The following is a 19573-nucleotide window of genomic DNA, read 5'->3' as shown; positions in this document are numbered from 1 at the left end:
ATTTTGTTAAATTGTAGAACTGTTCAAAGAACAGGCATAATCCATTTCATGATACATGATGAAATTATGCCTCCTTAATTGGGTTAAAGGCCTAATCAGGTACATTTACGATGCTCTGTTCAATTCAGTAATGCCTGATTAAGGCCTTTTTAACATTACATTGAAATACATGTACATAAGTATGAGAGGCCTCGATTTGGAATTTTTACAAAGACATTTGTCAGCTCAAACAGAAACAGGATGTTCTATGGCAGATTGGACACAAGCTGTTGCAGCAAAAGGGCAGGAAAAATAAAAATAATATCCTCTTGCCACACGTGAAGTACATTTAACGCCAGGTTTCGTTTGGTTGGTTCCTTGCTTTATTGGCTGCTGTACTAAACAGGAAAATCACTATTTGGGTGATGAACAGAATACAAAGCTATTTTTTCAGGGGTACACTTTACAATGTCAATTTTCAGACAATACACCATAGAGCTATACCAAATGACACAAATCTAGCATTCAAGACCATACATGATCAATTTTTGTTCCTGTGTGATTTATCATTCTGTTTTAAGCCATAGCATTCACAGTACAGTTTTGCCCCCTAATGGATGCTTACTGGAATCGAAGCTGCACATGTCTTTAGGTCTGTGTTCCAGACAGATTACACCTAGGCAAAACCAAGAAGACTAGGTGTAATCAGCATTCAGATAAAACGACTTTCTCGACTTCAAGTAAGTTGTACAAATCATTGTAATTGTTTGATTAAAAAAAGATTAAAAGCCATCTTACAAAAATACCCAAACTTTGAAACTTCGTGAAAAAAAAGAAACGAAAAAGAAAACGCATAATCCCTTTCCAATTAGACAATGGTACATTTGACTGTTGTTGAACGAAAAACAACAAAAAAAAGAACATTTACAAAAGAACTGTACACTTTCACAATGTGGTGAAACATGGTCTTAGGGGCATCATGCCACATGAGCCTAAAATACTATGATGGTATGGAGGCTCAATAGTAAAATGTAACAAGATACTTCTTCACCATTATCAGATAGATTACATGACAGATCTCAATTTCTAAGGACTATTTGGCATGACAGAAACTTATAGCCCTCAGTTGTTTTTTTAAAAGAGATACTTTCGACATGTTGCCACTCCACATTTGCACTCAATACGCATCCGCTTCTTGGGAGAACCCGGGAGTCCCGTCAAACTGAAATTAGAGTCCATCCTTGTGCTCTCTGCATCTACAGGGTCCACTAGAGAGAAAGGACAAAAAAAGGGGTAAAGGTCATTTCCTAGTTTAGAAATGTGTATTTTTGGCTCTCAGCTAACTGGTTAACTCTATAGCATCCCAACAGTAACACCAGTACCTTTACACTATTGTCATCATAATCCAGAATTATTAGACAAGTTTTAGACACTGTATTTTTAATGCACAGCGGAGTTAGACCCTGTGTGTTTGCCAGTTTCTTAAAGATGTGGATTTTTTTGGTTTCGCTTATGGATCATGCTGTAGCACTGGTTTTTGATATTGTTTCTGTTTCAAGCTGTATTTTCAAAGACAGGGAGATTCCAGTCATGGTAAATGAAAGTTTTTTTAAGCAAATTCCTTTCATTCACCAACCCTGGAGCAGGAGATCACTGGTGGTCTCTCTCAAACTCTATGAACATAAAAGGGGCCAATACTCACGCTGCATTTTGTAGTCAAAGGTAAGCTCCTCCCCTGCCTTGATGGCACGAGTGGCGAAGAAAGCTATACGAGGTAGCCTCTCATCCAGGTTTTCTATGAACACATTATACACCTGAAGGTTTGGATCGCACTGCAGAAGAAAAAAGGACAGAGGGTAAATCTTCAAATAAAATGTAAGATGGCGGAGAGGATTCTGCTGTTGCAAATATGATGGACAAGAGCATTAAAAAATAAATAAATAAAAACACTAAAATACATTTAGACTCAAAATATAGTCTGTTATTGTATATTATATAGGTGTTAAAGTAATGACCTCTGTCCCACCCAGGATCTAGTCCCAAAATGCTTTTGCTAGGTGTGCCGATGTGCTTAATGTCATAAAAGTGGCCACATTAAGCTATTTTAAATCCAAACCACTCATTACAATAAGTCTAGTTAAACAAAACATATTACATTAATAAAATAAAACACCAGAAAATCGATCTTTATAACCAAAACTGTGATCCTGGCACTGATCACAAACAGGCCTCTATCAATTTCACTATTTACTATGCCTGAATTATTAAAGGGTTACAGGCCTATTCAAACTGTCCATAGGTTTGAATTAATAATACCTAATAATACATGCATACAGCAGACAATTCTTACTCTTCAGCCATTTCAAGAAAACTAGGAGCATATTCAGACACCATAGCACATCAATCATCACATACACCACATTTAGAAAGCTGGAGAACTCCCACAAACTGCAAACTGTGTGTACCTATTTTAGAGGACACCAAGCCTTTATTATTGATTGGATTAATATGATTACAATCTATAATATTACTTTTGATAATTAATAACCCTGTAAGGTCAATACATCATCCTTATCCCATCTAAATACTTGCCAACAAGCTTTTCATAAAGGGGAATACGCTATCTAAGCATACTTACGCTGTGATTGACGAAGTGGGAAATGTTGCCGTAGTGGGCAGCGTCCACTGTATACTCGTCATCAACGTAGTCCAGATCAAACAGGTAGGTGGTTCCCTCTTTATCATACACATGACCCCTCCTCTCTGCTTCCTCTGTTGTGATGATCTGAATGACAAAGTTGATCAGTTAGGCACTATCCAAGAGACCATTTACAGCACATTAAAGACAATGACATTACCAATGGTGCAGTTGAGGGACAATAAACAAGCAAATAAGTGTAAAAGAAGCTACAGCAATGGAATAAAACTGATTAAAACTCAACAGCAGACGTAAATAGCTATATATATATATGCTATATATATATATATATGTACTTACAAGTACTCAACATGTAAGAGAGCTTAAACTGTGGCATGCAAATGGTTGGGCATCCCTGGTCAAAATTCTGCTACAGTGAATAACTACATTTAGTACACCCCGCATTCTAAATTCGTACAAAGCCAGGAGCGCTGTGAACAAGTCTCGGCACCCCAAGAGATTTAAGCTTTCCTAACTTTCCTAACTGCCAAGCACTATACACAAGTGAAATACCCAATGCCCACAAAGCAGATAAAGACTTTAAGAAGATGAAGCATTAACAGGAAGGACAAGGACAACATGTGAACCCTTAACAGGGTCAATGGCACTTAAGGCTCATTAACGTGATCCACGAAAGCCCCACCTCCAGTTCTCGGACTTAAAGGTTCTGCTGCCAACATTAGTATTGGGGCCAGATACCACATGACTCCTTCAGAGATCTTGTGGAGTCCATGCCTTAATTGGTCAGATATGTTGTGGCATCATAAGGGAGACCTACTCAACATTAGGCAGGTGGTTCTAAGATTATGGCTGATCAGTGTATGACCATCATGGAAAAGCCTTTTGTAAAATCCCTCACATAAGAACTGGAAGACTCTTAGCTGACATCAACAGATATTTTGACCTAGGGTTTACAAACTTTTAATGCCACTGTAGGCATCTCTAATGCCACCTTACCTCTCCTACATATTCCATAACGAAGGTGTTCTTACGGATGCGCTCCATGGTCCGTACCCCCCAGCCTCTGCCATCGTCTGTCCTAAAAATGCATAGTGAATATTGAATACCCTTCTGAACCACTCTGTTGTGGCATTCCGGCCCGCAGCGGCACCTCTTGTTGCACTCGTATATAGGCAGCCCTGGCCGAACGCGCACTTGTCCACAATCGTTGTAGGCAAACTTGTGCTGTGAGGCTCCAGCACAGCAGCCGTCCACGGGATTGTCCAGACAGTCTGTACACTCGCAACCAACGGCCACTTCGTTCAGAGAGATCCCCTCACCCACCTTATAGTCATTAATATAGGTGAAGTTCTTTGGAGGGCCCTCCAGATCTACCACATTTTCCACATAGATGCAGCCTTTGTCAGGACCCAGGCTGTTAAGGTGATTCTCCCACAGTTTAAGGGTCTGCCTGAGCTTTGCCCGCTGGATAAGATGAGAGACGATGGAAGCGTCCAGTTTCTTAGGGACGGTGCGTTTCTTTAGTCTCAGAAGTTCTCGCATCATGTCCTCCCAGAAGTGGTAGAGCAGATCTGTGCACTTGAGGTTCTTCCGGGGCTCCCACGTGTTCATTGATTCTGGGTAGCCCTTCCATTTCACCAAATACAACTCCTGAGAGGGAGACAAAAAAAAAGGTGGAAGAATTTTAGACATCTGAGACTTCAGGACTATTTGAGCTGGATTTATCTTATCTGTTTTCAAGAAATTTGACTTGCTCAGTACAAATTTCATTTGATTATATGGTATATATGGATTATGTCCATTTTTAGGATTGTTACATTACCACTAATTCAAATAAACCTCCCACAACTGAGAGCTCAGAGATTAGCTAATTACAAAACATAATTCAATACAAATCTAAAACGATTAGACCAGAAATACAGTAAAAACTGGACACTGCAGATTCTTAATAGACTGAAATATCAGGTTGCGACAGTAAACACCTTAACAGGTAACACTAATCTAACTATCTAACCAAAAACAAATTACATCAAGGTGAACCAGCCATGAGAAGACAGACAAGAGAAACATCAAAAAGAGCAACTCTCTGTCTACCAAATGGGATGATACTCTTACCTGCACTTCCTCTGTTTTCCCAAGTTTGTGAACGACACGTTTGTAGTTACAAAGGTATTCCACCTCATAATCACACAAATTGGTCTTGGTGACTCCCAGGCCTCTGCAGATGGCACCCTCCTCTCTGCAAATCACCTCCAACTTGTTTAGAGGAGCCAGACATGCCACCTTGCACTCTTCACAGATGAGAGACGGAGATTAACGTGTATATGAAGAATATCATGTGCATGTTAGTCAATCGCTTTAGGCTGGTCAACATTTGAGAAGAACAGTGTACAGTTTTACATGTTTTTTTTCTGTTGGAAAGCAGCTGACAGTCTCTTAAAGGAGCCCCAGAATGTAGGGCATCGGCATTGCAACGTGGATGTGCGCAAGAGTCACATTGCAGGACGTGCAACGTCATTTATTTAATTAAATGTTACAACTTTTTTGCAGCTTGAAGCTCATTTTCCATGACGTCTACCAGAGGCAGACAATGCCCAATATCATTTACTTTACTCTAATCTTGGAAACACTGAGTGCATTATTATTATTGTGATGTTAGATCACTGACTTCTAGAGAAAATTCCTGTACTTTGTTATATCAATAAAACCACTTCCTTGTTTCTACACTGATCAGTCTCACTTACCATATAGTTCTATAATTACAGACCATAGTACATCTGTTTCTCTGCATACCTTGTTAGCCTTCTTTCATCCTGTTCTTAAATGCTCAGGACCCCACAGAGCAGGCAGTATTTGGGTGGTGGGTCAATCTCAGTCCTGCAGTGACACTGAAATGGCGCTAGTACGAGTGGATCAGACAACAGTGCTGCTGGAGTTTCTAAACACCTCAGAGTCACTAATGAAGGACTGGAGGATGACAACACAATCTGCAATCTTCTGTCTCTGACTTTACATCTACATGGTGGACCAACCAAACAGGGGGTCTAACAGAGTGGACAGAGTGTCTGATCCACTCATACCAGCTCAACACACAGATTCACTGCATTGCTGAACATGACCCACCACTCAAATAATTGCTGCTCTGTGGTGGTCCTGTGGGGTCCTGACTATTCAGGAACAGGGTTAAAAACGCTAACAAAGTATGCAGAGTGGACTGCAGTCTCCTATGGGGTGCTTGAATGGTATGTGAAGCTGATACAAGGGACAATGAGTGTAGAAACAAAGAGGTGGCGTCATTGCAATGGCTGATCGGTGTGTATTTTATATATTTCTTATACACACACACATCAAAAATGTAAATATAAATGTATATAGTAAATGCAAATATACAGACACAGCCATAAAGCCTGATCATGAATAAAACGTCTTCACTAAAGGCAATGATTGCATATACAGTAAAACAGGAAAGCGCTGATGGGACAATTGGGACACACATTTATTAAACGTATACTGTAAGTATATCTACCTGGAGTAGCATTACAACGAAATGTAAAATAAATGTATTAGCCAAGTTATTTTAACAACGTAGTTTAAAAAAGCTCCAGGCTATGAAAGTCTCAATTTTTTCATCAATCTAATATCGTCGTGCATTTCTACCACATGAATGCTTAAATGGTTCTTTGCCTGGTCCAAAAGCGTGGAGAACCCGTTGTATAAAGTTACAGGAAGATCCCAGCCATAAAAAGAGAACCACAAAAGCAAGGTTTATAAAGGTCCCATGGATCCATTTAGAACCACTGATTTCAGTAGCTTAAGATCCTTAAGAAACTCCTCTGATACTATATAGAGCCCTTTAGTCCTGCAATCCTATGATAAGATACCTGCAGACTCTTCACAGATAATAAACAACAGCCCAAACCCCCACAGCCCGGTTAGCTACACCCTGGCGGTTCGCTCGCTGTGTGGCGGGACGGAGGACTAACAGCTCACTGCTACACGATGTCTGGCCCTCGACGCAGAGCACAGTAGCAGGGAGTTAAAAGCCCGAACAGGGTGTAAAAGGCTGCCTTTTCTGACCACACCACAAACTATCTCTGTCTTCTGTCTTTCCGACTTTTCTCGGGTATTTTAAACGGGGAAAGAGGAGTGGTCCGCTGTTCAGGCGGCGGCTTCTCCAACTCCAACACCAGTACGAGCTAGCGGGCTAACAGGCAATGGAGAGGACGCCGTTGAACTGTTAGTGAGCGAACTTATCGTTAGTCCGGTGGGCTTATCTACTGGCCACCGTTTAACCCAGCGTAGTGGGTTTCTATAGGGGGTGGGGGGTTACTCTCGGACTGTGTGAGGTACAGGCCTGGGCCCGGCGCAACTCTGTTAAGCTTCGTTTGGCGCTAACGCTTCTCCCCCCAAAAACAACACACCGCCAACAACGTTCATTTAGCTAGCAGCGATTACTGCGCTTCAGACGCATCTTGGCAAAGACCTCCCTTACATTTCCTAAGCTGTCGAAACCGAATACGTCGGATCGCCGGTACTCTTGACTAGTAAATGTATAACCATGTGAATCCTACGTTTAAAGAGGTTAAGCACCGCGAATTCTTACCTTTCAAATTTTCCGCCATCTTCCTACTACCGCCAAAAATGTGATATTGAAAAGTCTCTTGGCGATTGGACCCAGAGGTGTGTGATCGACAGCTCAAACAGCCAATAGAAACAGTCTCTCCAGAGCGTACGTGTATGACGTAAGACGTGTTGGTAAAAGTCGTACTTGCAGATTATAGTTTAATATTTAGTAATGCAAACGTAGCATTTTAGGAATAGATACGCACGGGATATTACAGTTTACATTACACATTGTTTATTAAAGTTTCACTGTGGTTTTAATTTTACATTTGAATTAGTATACAACAAATTTAAACAGACACTCAAAAGAGCAGACTTCCACAAACCAATATGAATTAGTGCTAGATTTTTGATCCCTTCTGTAAAATCAAGCCACAGAGCAAATTTGTAGTTTCATTTTATTTTTAATGATGGAGGCATTTATTGCTAGCAACGACCTTTTTATTAGTAGTGATAGCAATAATTGTGTTTAAATAGATATAAAAAATAGATTAAAAAAAAACAAAGATACTTCAGTTAGAAAATAAGATGAATAGTGTTCATTTTAAGGCGTAGAAAGTAATTAATTACATATGAATTACATTACTCGTTACTGTAATAAAGTATTTTTGTGTACTTTTGTTTTTTACTTTTACTTCAGTATGTTTGGTTTGAAGTGCAGTACCTCGCTACATTAAAAATCACATCTATTACAAATCGCCGGAGACGGGTCACTGAGTAAAATATGAATATGCGTGCTAGTGAGGCTCAACATGGCGTCTGTTTACGGGTGAAGTCCCGCCCCTCAACAAAAGTAGCCAATCTGTTTGCTGGTCACACCGCGAACGTAGCTTTGTGGAGATCTGCGCAAGCGCAGTAGCCAGAAGAATCCGGAAGCATCATCGATGTAAATAATACAAATTATTCATTCAAGTTTTTGATATATATATATATATATATATATATATAGTATTTGACCTGTAATTTGACATGTAGAAGTATTTAGGTCTCTCCCCATTCATACAGATAGGAGCCTGGTCTTGTGTGTCTAGTGGTGTTGTACAGATGTTCACCGAGTGAACAGACTGTTCTATAAGGATCATCTGTTGATGATTATCCTCTCCTCCTCCTCACGGGTTTTCACTGCAGTTCACTAAATCCCGAAGTCTTACTTCACTGTCCAGGCCAGTGGGTGGCGGTAATGCACCTGTAGTTGTTCTGCCGAACGCCAGTATCCCGAAAGAAGAAGAAGAATCAGGATAACAAACGGGCCCTAAAATCCCAGAGAAGATGGAGATAGATCAGGGAGCCTCCAGTGCTGCAGACCCGGCTGGAAGCAAAATCCTGTCCAAGTCTCTTGAAGTTGAGCTCGAAGGAAATGAAGGGAACCCCTGGCCATATTTAAGGGACCATTTCGGTTTCAAGTGCAAGAATGGCAACAGTTTTATAATGCAGTGTAAGCTGTGTTTGCCCAGAGCGACCGAACTGGCAGCTTATAAAAACTCCACATCAAACCTGCGCAAGCATGTACAGGTAAGTTACACAACTACCACAGTTTAGGGACAGGTTTTGTACATATTAACCAAGAAGACATGCTAGCTAATGTTTGGCACTATGTGGATAAAGTTTCCTTTGCTTTACTTTAGCTACCTCTTTTTTATGATTATTATTTATTGTGCATTTATTTTCTCATATTCTGCTATTTTATCTGTCTGTCTATCCATCCATCTGTCTGTCTGTCTTTCAACCAACCTGCTGGTAACTAGTTATTGATGATGCTAACGATCTGCTGACGTCATCAATAACTGAGACTGCAAGCCAAATCGATACACGAACAGTACCTGGTCTATCTAGCTAACAAAGCCTGTAAAATAATGCTAAACATCAATTTGTTGAGGACAAACAGAAATGATGTTCATTTGAATTGCTGACTGCAGCCTGTTCAGATCTGTAGAGCAGCTAAATTCACACATCAACTGGTACTTCACTCCATGTCCATAATTGGTCTATGGAAAGTTACCACCTATTTGAATGTTAATAGAGTCATATTCAACTGTGTGAATGGTAGTGTGACTGGTTGAGTGAGGTCCTTATGCCCAGTCTGTGTGTTTAACTAGTAGGAGACAGTGCTCAGCACTCGTAAGTGTGCAGGAGCAGAGCGTGGTGCACTGACAGAACCACAGAGTTACACTGCTGAGCCCTGGAACAACAACACAGCATATAGTGAGACTTCTTGCTGTGATGCTGTTCCTGTGCTCAGCAGTGTATCTCTCTCTGTTCCTCCAAACGGGGAGGTCTACTGCAGTAAATACACTGACTAGGTGTAAGTCCCTCATATAACCTACTATTTTTAATAGTACTGTTCATATATTCAGGCATCTGACACCATTTTACACTTGGTAGTCAAATGCGCCTCCAAGACCACTTCCGACCTGAATGATCAGATTTGTATCTGGTTTAAATGCCTCCTGGGTGCGTTTACACTCTCATATTTAAGTGTATCCGGATACAATCCTGACATTTAAGAAGGGCAAAGTGACCAGGTGTAAACAGGACCTCTGTGAACAAGAATTGTGCATTAGGAAATGTGATAGACAAAAGCCCTGTTTATACCTGGTCACTTCATGTGACTAGTATCTGGATTATCCTGATAAGATTTTAGCCATGTGTATTTACACTTGCTGGTAAAATGCTAGTGAGGCTGAAGTCACACTATGCTGATTGCTATGTGAGAGGATAGGCAACTTCACTCGCTGTGTGGCAATTACTACTACTACTGCTATTTCAGATGTACTGGGAGGGGTTTTGGGGGTTGCGAACGTCTTAGAGATACGAATACATTTACGCTGCTGTAACGTGGCTCAAACACGTCTCCTGAAATGGTTTGAGTAATCAGATTTTTATCTGGTTTAACTATATCTTGGGTGTGTTTATACTTGCATCTTGATGTGGCCTGGCCTGATCCAGATATAATCCTGATACTCAAGACGCATGAAGTAACCAGTTGTAAATGGGGTCAACATATGTGTGTAATTGACCTTATCACTGAATATACATGTTTTAAATTCAGTTCAATGAACACAACTGATGAACACATTTTGTTCACAGAGGAAACATCCATCAAAGCTGAAAGCCTTCAGCGACTTTGTAGCAACACGGAAGCGACCCCTGGAACCACCAGGAAGCCCAAGCAAGCAAGCAAAAATAAGTCACTTGATGGCAGTGGGTGCAAACAGACATGTGTCACAGGCGAAGGTTGACAAGCTCCTAATTAAATTCATTTGTGAGGGGTTTCATCCATTTTCTGTGGTTGAACAACCTGATTTTAAAGAACTTTTACTGACACTGAATCCTCAATGCAAGGTCATCAACAGACCCACTCTCCAGAACAGAATAGAGGGAGCTGTCAGCCAGATGAAGAGGACTTTGATGTTGCACCTCAGTAAAGTCAGCTATGTTGCCACCACTGTGGATTGTTGGACAGCATACCAGCAAAGTTACGTAGGAGTCACAGCCCATTGGCTAGATGAGGAAAACTTGAAGAGGAGATCCGCTGCACTTGCTTGCCAGAGGTTAAAAGGGTCCCACAACTTTGATGTCCTTGCAGGTGCCCTTAATGACATTTATTGTCAATACAGAATAGGGGGTAAAGTGGTAAAAACCACAACAGACAGCGGCTCAAACTTCATTAAGGAATTTGGTGTGTTTGGTGAGCAAAGCCAGTTTGAGGAATCCGAGTCAGACCAAGACTTTTCTGAAGAGCCCAAAGCTGACTACCTGGACACATTCGGCATCCTAGAACAAGATGGCAGTCTTGAGTACCAGCTTGCTCCACATCAAAGATGTGCATGCCACCTGTTAAACTTGGTTGCTACAACAGATGCTGCCATGGCAGTAGAGAAGAATGACGCATACAAGCGGCTGTCACATGCAGCCTTTGAGAAATGCCAAGCAATCTGGAACAGGTCAGGTCTGTCATATATGGCAGCAGAAATTGTGGAAGATAAACGGAAGCTCCAGCTCATCCGGCCAAGTCAAAGTCTATGGAACTCGACATACGTGGCTGTGGAGAGAATCCTACGGATCATACAAGAGGAGGGGGAGGATGTGATCAGGAATGTCTGTGAAGAACTCCGAGTGAAAATGTGAGTTAATTTTCATTTCTGTTTCTAAAATATAAAATGTGAATAACCAGGTTCATTAGCACCATTTACAATCTTTCAGCTGTTTGCAAAAATCTAAGACCAATTTTAAATAGCTCAACACAACTAATAGAACAAGTGCTTCTCCACATTCAACACAAAACACCACTTTTAATGACCACTGCAGCCTTAGAATTATACAACCCCCTTATGAAAAGCATCTCTAGTGCTTAGTAGAGATTCTTTCGTTTGACCTGCTGCTGGCAGTGTACCTGAGGAACCATTGCCCAGTCTTCACCAGTATGCTTGGGCTTGCGTACTGCAACCGCCTTCTTAAAATCATTCCAAGTCAGGCAACTGTGACGGCCACGCCAGAATCTCCCAGGACTGAAAATTGGACCTTTCCAGGCCAATGAATCAGCAATATGTCTGGAGGAGGAAGCATGAAGCAAAATACCCTGCATACAGTGAAGCATGGTGGCTCGGTGATGCTCTGCTTTGCTTCCTCTGGCACTGGAAACCTGCAGCATATGTAGGGCAAGATGGATTCAATCAAAGATCAAACCTCATCTTGCCTTCTGTAATGAAGCTGAAATTTGGGCATCGCTGGCCCTTCCAACAAAACAATTAGCCCAAGCACACCTCAAAGTCCACCAAGGCTTGGTTTCAGAAAAAGTCCTGAAAGATTCTGGAGTGGCCATCATAGTCTGTTGAATTGACCCCCTTAGAAAAAAAAAAAAGGTTGGTGGGATTTAAAGAAGGCAGTTGCAGCACGCAAACCCAAGAATATTTGTGAACTGGAGACCAATGCCCATGAGGAATCTGCTAAGATTTCTAAGGAACAATTCCAGAAGCTAGTGTCTGGCCATGCATCCAAGATGCAGCAGGTCATAATAACAAAAGAATGCCATACTGAGCACTAAATACTCTTGGCACGAAGGGGTTGAATAATTCTGAGACTGCAATCATTATTAAAAGTAGAATGTGAATGTTGAATGTGGTGATAAACCTAATTTGCAATGTAGGTTCAGTAATTTCGAGTGCTCCTATATAAGATTGTCAAAATACTTGCCTACACATTCCACACCTATTCCTGCTGCATGTTTTGCTAAGAGTTGTATACATACGCTGTATGTCACACAGGCTGAGTCCAGCTAAAATTGCTTTCCTGACTGAGTACTGCACTGTGATGAAGCCTGTGGTGAGGGCCTTAAACATCCTCCAGTCTGAGACCAGTACACACATGGGGTGGCTCCTGCCAGTGATCTTCCAGCTACAAGCAAAACTCAGCAGACTGAAGACGTCCTCCAAAATGTGTCTGCCACTCATCAGAGCCATTCAGGATGGTGTTCAAAAGCGCTTTGGTGGGATGATTGAAGACCCTGAACTGATTGCTGCAGCAATCCTTCTGCCACAGTTCAAGACCACCTGGACTGAGAGGGCTGATATCATAGAAGCAGGTATGGTTTCATTATTAAATATCATGCTGTATGTAATTAGTTATTAATTATTAATCCCAGTTCTGCTTAATTATCAGATGTATACAGAATGTGTGAGTGTGTGTGTGTGTTTGTCACTCAACAGGTCTGGTCTATGTGAGACAGCACCTTGACCAGATGGATGAGGCTGGAGTGGAGCAAGTCAGTCAACATTCATCAGATGAAGAAGATTTCTTCTCCTCAATGAAGTCCAGGAGGTCACGAGGTACAGAGGAGCTGGATGGGTATCTTGCCTGTGTCTCAGACAAACTGGCTCTGCTGAACTCCTTTCCACAAATCAAAAAACTCTCTCTCAGACTCAACACTGGCCTGCCGGCCTCAGCCGCCTGTGAACGTCTCTTCAGCTGCGTTGGACCACTGTTCGCTGCAAAGCGAGAGTGGATGAACTCTACTGACTTTGAAAACCAACTGCTGCTCAAACTTAATAGGAAGTATGAAAGAGTAATGCTCTAAAGATGGACACACAAACTGTGACCATGACCCGTTTTGATTTATAGATGAGAAAAGAAGGATGGTCCACAGTTTATGCCATGGTCTGCACTAGATGGTTGAAATGTCGTGTGCTGTCATTTTTCGTTATTGCACTTTGTACAATTGGTAAAGATGTTCCTTTTAATTAAAAATGACTTATTTAAAATGTATATCCCATGGTCATCATAACTCTGAGTACATTTTAAATTAGCCACGTTTTTAAATTTAACTTGTAGATTTAGTTTTTTACACCAGTAATTTAATGGATTTAAATATCAGTAAAAGTTGAGTAAGCTTGTATGAAAATTGATCTTTGTATTTTTAGAATAGTAGAATATTTTAGTCTTCTTTCCACCTCCGCATTCTGACACGCCAAGCCTCAGCATACGTCTTATGGAGTCAACATTTGCCTGGCTTTAGCAAACAATGTGATGTAATTGCAGAGAAAACAAAGAACTGCAGACGTTGCGTTGAGGTTTCACTCGCTGCATTGTGCACATGGTAACTGGGTGAACTCCATGGACAGACACTATGCAACAGCCAGTGTCCCAAATGCATACTACACACTAATACATTAAGGTTTAGATTACATACTACTCTTAATATTACGAGTCTGGCAGAATAGTACACAAAATATTAACGAACTAACAGGAAATGAAGGAGTGTTAATATGCTAACATTCACCACTGCACGTTCTCCACCGCCACTTGCAGCTTTATCCTCAATTTTCTTTTCCTAATTGTTGTTCCAGAAGTGGGCAGCTCCTCTCTTTCGTCTCACATAGCATTGTGGGATAAGTGTTCATTGTAACCACACTCAAACAATGACTGATTCTGCATATCTTGGATTTTTGAGGATACTCAACTTCGACACTTTCTCTATACTATATACTTAAAAACTGGCTAGTATTCGTACGCAATGAGGACGTAATCGGTGATTGGTTAATTAAAAAAAGGCTTGTGCCATGAAAGTTGTGGCGCATAAGCTATAGCGGACCCCACGGAAAGCATGCAAACGTGTACGCTTCACGTAACGCTCCTTAATTACATTTCACAGGAATTAGGCATTCACACTGCAGTGAAAGAAAGTGTTTTAAAAATGTCTTATGAAGCTGAACCATGACAAAGGGGCTCAATGATTGAAAACCCATTTTATGCTGTTCATTAAAAATAATATATTCAAATCGCATGTTGAACATACTATAAAAGAAAAAATAACCAGTCCCTCATCCTTACACAGCAATTTAATTTTAACGCTACACTCACTCACTCATTCAGTCCAAACAAACGTTATTTATTTATTTATTTATTTTTATTATTTTTTTAATCATGGATGCGCCCCAAAGCGGCCATTGGACGGGGAAGGACTTTTATTTTGAAATCTAAAGTTAAAGTTCTAGTGACGGTGCTTCTTCATCACTGCCCAGGTCCGAGGCATGATTTAGGTTGACTTAGCTAGCCAACAAGTCAAAAGGTGAGTGGTTATTATTCAGTTATGATGTTTTGTATAAAATGCATAAAGTTCTGCATGGTGGGAGATTGTCTCTGTGCGGTGGGGCGCTGACTTTATTTCTGCTGCGTAGGGAGGGAGTGATGGAGGGAGTGATGGAGGTAGCTAGCTAGTACCTATGGAAGCGATCAGCCACAGAGAGCGTAGCACTAGCACTAGTCAGCTCGCTACTGCAGTCGTAGTTTACGTTATGTTAACATTTTAACCACCAAATCATGTAGCTAGCAAACGTCGTTTTAACTTCTTGGTCAGGTTGACATCTAAATTTGAGAGAAGCTCCGTTACTAAACATGCAACTGCAAACATGTCTCTCTACCAAGCTGCATAAACTCATATACGCAAATAATGAGCACTAGCTAGTCTAGCTAAACTAGTGAATTACCAGTGCATGATTTTCTCCCCTTATGTGTTGACTGTGTTGCAGAAGTGACCATAATGCTAAGCAGTATTCGAGGACTCGGAGTCCCAGCACTTGTCCTGCTGGTTTTGGTTCTCTGTGAGGTCGTGTCTCATGCCCTCGCTAATAAAGTAAGTTAACTGGGATCTAAATCGCCTTCTTAATTTCTCCCCCATTGCATGTGAACATTGAAGGAATCGCAACCTTAGTGTCCTCAGTATTACTTATTAATTATTACTGCTCCTCCTCAAATTATCACAGAGCTTTGAAGATGTGCGTTGCAAGTGCATCTGCCCTCCCTACCGTAATATCAGTGGCAACATCTACAACAGGAATGCTTCCCAAAAGGACTGGTAAGTTCTGTTTTATTTAGCTAGCAGCCACTGTGGACTATTGTACATCCCTGTCCAGACACCCTTCTAATGAAAGATTTCAGGTCATTTTAAGGTGCATACGGAAAATGTCTTTAGCTTCCAGATACAGGATGGATGGCAACTCCATCACCATGACCAGTGCAAAGCATCAGCATCAGCATCAGCCTCAGGCGCATACATCCCTTCAGCAGGGGAGTGAAGCAATGGAACTGCATTCTCTAGACTGCTGGAGCTCCACCCGTTACATATGAGATGTGTTAGTGTGGTATTTCTGATCCAGAACTAATGTATTTGTGGTCGTGTGCTGTAAAATCTTCAGCGCAGTGTTCCAACATCTAGTGTAAAGCTCTCTCAGATGAATATAGGTGCTATTGGTGCAGCAAAGGAGGACAAGCATCATATTAATCCCCTTGATTTTGTTGGCGTGACTGCCTTTACTGTCCAGGGAAGGCTTTGTACCAGATTTTGGAGCATTGCTGTGAGATATTCAGCCTCAGGAGTGCTAATAAGGTCAGGATATTGAATGATCACCACTCACCTTATCCCTAACTCATCCGAAAAGCATTGGATGGATCACAATCATTCTAGAGAACACAGTTCTACTGCTTCACAGCTCAATGCTGGGGTCTTTATACACCTCTAGCCCTCCCCTGGCATTAGGCATGGTGCCAGTAGGTTTTTGTTAATGTGCTCCAGAGAGTCCTATTTGCAGTATGTGTCCACAGAGATCAGACAAGCTGTGCGTGTATGTACATTTGCACATCTGGGTTCAGTGTTTGTACCAGTTATCAGTATCAGTGTGTTACTACAGATGAGTAGGAACAGGATACTGCACCCCACCAGCCTATTGTTGGATATAAAGGAGCATTGCTGCTTTAGAGATATGCGTATTATTAATTCTGATGGTTTTGTTATTGCTTGTGTTTACAGTAACTGTCTGCATGTAGTGGAACCCATGCCAGTCCCTGGTCATGATGTGGAGGCTTATTGTCTACTCTGTGAGTGCAAGTATGAGGAACGTAGCAGCAACACTATCAAGGTATGTACGTTTCACTGATCTGGCACTGGTGATGACTCGTGACTTTCGTTATACCTTATTCCACTGCACTGTATTCTTCACCGTCTTTTCCAGGTGACCATAATCATCTACCTGTCTGTGGTCGGTTCTCTTCTGCTGTACATGCTGTTTTTGCTTTTGGTGGATCCGCTGATCCGCAGACACGACCCCTACACGCAGCCACTGCAGAATGAAGAGGATACTGAGGTACATGCACACATGCCTGTAGCTAACCCTGCTTCCCCACAGGAAAATGTCAAACGGATTGTAATGTCAATATGAATATCGTGGGCAGTGCAGGTCTTAAAAGAATAGCCAGAGGGAGGATATGTTTAAGATTGCAGAGGTCTTACTTTTGTGCTCTGTCTCCCTCTACAGGATGCAAGGCCTCATGTGAGCGGGCCTCAGGGCCGAGGGAACACAGTGCTGGAGCGAGTGGAGGGGGCTCAGCAGCGCTGGAAGAAGCAGGTTCAGGAGCAGCGCAAGACTGTGTTTGACCGTCACAAACTTCTCAGCTAAGCTCTCAGAGGCCGAGGGAAGGTGATCGCTGAACATAGTGGGTTTATTTCTTTGTTTTAATCAGTGGGGCCGTGTTCAGGTACCATGAGCTTACTGAGGCTGTTTGCATAGTGTTCTGCTGATTGAAGAAATGTGCTAAAAAGAATATAGCGACTGCACCACCAAAGAGGACCCGCTGGTATTTATACTGGCAGTGAAATTATTAAGTTAAGCTATTTAACCTGAACATTTGCTTGTAGTGGCTGCAATGTTATAATTTGTAGGCTGTATAGCTGTGAAAAGAGGACTGTAAAGCAAGACAGTACAATTCTGGGGAACACTACAGTTTTTACATTCTCACCCTTTCTTTGTAAGCGTGTCAACAGATTTAGCAATTGAATGTAGTGGATTAGTAGGGGTGTAACGCTACACAGAAGTCACAGAAGTTTGTTTAAAAAAAGCTACCCAAAGAAATACAAAAAACATGAGATTAGCCCTTGATTTTGAACAGACAGCCTCTCCTCTTACACACACTCACACTACCGCTATCCAACAATACCTACACACTGTCCTTGTCCAATCCACCATGACTTCATGAGTTGAAATAAGAAGAAATGGTTGGTATGTTGGAAAAACTTGCACATTTTCCAAAGAAAGAAATGATTGCAAAGAATGATTGCATATGAGCCACACTCTACATGCAGCAGTAAGGGGGAGAGCGAGAAGGAGGAGAGGGAGAGGAGGGAGTGCTCGCTTGTAAAATTTCTATATTTAAGTGCATAGCATGTATTTTCCGTGCATCCGCCCGCACCGGACCGTGGCGCTCGTATCGTGATGGTTCAGTACAAATATGCATCCCGTCACACCCCTACAGATTAGTTAAATATGGAATGGAAGACTTGTCAAATGTAGACTTTAGTCAAAACTCTTGTTGTTATTTACCGCTGATCTTCTTAACTCCTTCAGCTCTGTGGACTAGTACGCCCGAAGGATTTCTAATCGGTAACAACATGCAGAGCAATGCAAACTGGCTGAGTTGTTCCTAAGTTCTACCAGTAGGGGGAAAGCTAGGAACCACTGTTGTTTGCAAGGCGAGATTGAAGTTATTTACTGATTAATCCAGTTACTGGGTTTTAAGGTTTGCAAGATTGTATTATTATTCAGCGATAATCTGAAATCAGGTCCCACCTGCCAGAAAACATAACACTGACAGAAAGTGCTGGGTTTTATTTATTTATTTATTTATTTATTTTTAGCTGTTTCAGTTATCCTTATGATTGACCACACTGAACACTGGACTACAAGGTAATAAAGATACACTTTATTGATAAAACCTGCTTTCAGTGGGAAGGGTAAGCTGAGTAATTAAAAACTGCTTAATGTAAGCATGAAATTCAACATCCTCAACACCTGAGAACATTTGGTCATTCATTGACTTCCATTATTTCTTATTAGCTACACTTAGCAGTTTGGTGTTTTTTCTGCATACCGAGTGGGATGTGTGACAGATGTGGCATCACACCTCTCTTAATACTCTGAATAAACAGTAATTAAAAATCATTTGGCTACTTTTCCTTGTAAAAATCATAAAATGGGTTAATTTAATTTCTACTGTTCTGCTGCTGCTCAACATTTTAAAACACATCTGTGCTGCCTAATGCTGGAAAGTGAGGGGAACAAACTGCATCCTCCACAGGGAAAAACAAACCCTATGAAGTGTCTCAAATGAATATGCAGTTACAAATGAACAGTCACTCAGAGCAACAGTGACTACTGGTGGTGTGTTCACTGTTGTGTTCCTGCTGTAACTACACAGTTATTAGCCACTTAATATAAAGTGTGACTGAAAACTAGCTTAAACCCCTACCTGGGAAACCGACCCCCTGTTATTAAAGTAGTTCTCCTCTTTTTCCAAAAGTCCAAAGGTGTTTAACTGTAGGGCTGGCAGTGGCCCCTCATTTTGCACCACACTTATGCTTCGTGTTGTAATTAATATTCAACAGTAACTTGAATGACTAAGAAATAGGGAGGGTAATAGCAGGTTCCCTCAAGCTGACCCCTTATCATGACTCTTTTACTCATGTTCTGACACTGGTTGCACTTTTCCTGCTCCATGGTGCTGTGCAGTGGAGCTACAATGCTGGCTTTGTACCTCAAATGAAGTATTTATGTATGTCTGTATTTGTTTATTTAATTGTATAGTTTTTCTTTGCTGGTTTTGAGACATGATACTTGGCTGCTTATCATATTAAAAGGTGATTGGCATCTCACTGTCTGTGAACAATCTCTGCTTTTTTTGATATGTGAGACATGCAACTCCGTCTTCGACCGCTTGTGTATTACTATGCTTACACTGATGAATAAAATAAATGCAGTGTGGTAAACA

The 19573-nt window shown here is 41.3% G+C and overlaps 3 protein-coding genes across 3 annotated transcripts; 2 read left to right on the top strand and 1 right to left on the bottom strand.

The window, feature by feature from the left end:
* Window positions 1-100: 100 nt before the first annotated feature.
* suv39h1b (SUV39H1 histone lysine methyltransferase b) lies at window positions 101-7260 on the bottom strand. The gene is made up of 6 exons (XM_072681723.1): window positions 7242-7260; window positions 4754-4929; window positions 3635-4288; window positions 2618-2764; window positions 1682-1811; window positions 101-1247 (listed from the first exon to the last, which is right to left on the bottom strand). Exons 1-6 carry the CDS (start codon window positions 7258-7260, stop codon window positions 1114-1116), a joined length of 1260 nt encoding a protein of 419 aa, XP_072537824.1. The 3' UTR covers window positions 101-1113.
* A 1242-nt stretch (window positions 7261-8502) lies between these two features.
* Window positions 8503-13522, top strand: LOC140556819 (zinc finger BED domain-containing protein 4-like). Its single transcript, XM_072680893.1, has 4 exons — window positions 8503-8773; window positions 10349-11385; window positions 12526-12842; window positions 12967-13522. Exons 1-4 carry the CDS (start codon window positions 8531-8533, stop codon window positions 13332-13334), a joined length of 1965 nt encoding a protein of 654 aa, XP_072536994.1. The 5' UTR covers window positions 8503-8530; the 3' UTR covers window positions 13335-13522.
* Window positions 13523-14720: 1198 nt separating this feature from the next.
* tmem9 (transmembrane protein 9) lies at window positions 14721-19573 on the top strand. Its single transcript, XM_072680891.1, has 6 exons — window positions 14721-14825; window positions 15286-15389; window positions 15520-15611; window positions 16563-16671; window positions 16765-16896; window positions 17068-19573. Exons 2-6 carry the CDS (start codon window positions 15297-15299, stop codon window positions 17206-17208), a joined length of 567 nt encoding a protein of 188 aa, XP_072536992.1. The 5' UTR covers window positions 14721-14825; window positions 15286-15296; the 3' UTR covers window positions 17209-19573.

This window comes from Salminus brasiliensis, chromosome 6, assembly GCF_030463535.1.
Source record: "Salminus brasiliensis chromosome 6, fSalBra1.hap2, whole genome shotgun sequence".
In the NCBI taxonomy this organism is placed as follows: Eukaryota; Metazoa; Chordata; class Actinopteri; order Characiformes; family Bryconidae; genus Salminus; species Salminus brasiliensis.
The sequence above is the reverse complement of the archived record's forward strand: the minus strand, read 5'-3'. Positions and strand labels throughout refer to the sequence as shown.

Coding starts and splice junctions, on each gene's coding strand:
- suv39h1b (XM_072681723.1), bottom strand. Junction 4,289..4,753: donor GGAAAACAGAGGAAGTGCAG/GTAAGAGTATCA, acceptor TCTCCCTCTCAG/GAGTTGTATTTGGTGAAATG. Junction 1,248..1,681: donor CTTTGACTACAAAATGCAGC/GTGAGTATTGGC, acceptor CTTTCTCTCTAG/TGGACCCTGTAGATGCAGAG.
- LOC140556819 (XM_072680893.1), top strand. CDS start 8,531: ATGGAGATAGATCAGGGAGCCTCCAGTGCTGCAGACCCGGCTGGAAGC. Junction 8,774..10,348: donor ACCTGCGCAAGCATGTACAG/GTAAGTTACACA, acceptor TTTTGTTCACAG/AGGAAACATCCATCAAAGCT. Junction 11,386..12,525: donor GAAGAACTCCGAGTGAAAAT/GTGAGTTAATTT, acceptor TATGTCACACAG/GCTGAGTCCAGCTAAAATTG.
- tmem9 (XM_072680891.1), top strand. CDS start 15,297: ATGCTAAGCAGTATTCGAGGACTCGGAGTCCCAGCACTTGTCCTGCTG. Junction 15,390..15,519: donor CTCATGCCCTCGCTAATAAA/GTAAGTTAACTG, acceptor AAATTATCACAG/AGCTTTGAAGATGTGCGTTG. Junction 16,897..17,067: donor AGAATGAAGAGGATACTGAG/GTACATGCACAC, acceptor CTCCCTCTACAG/GATGCAAGGCCTCATGTGAG.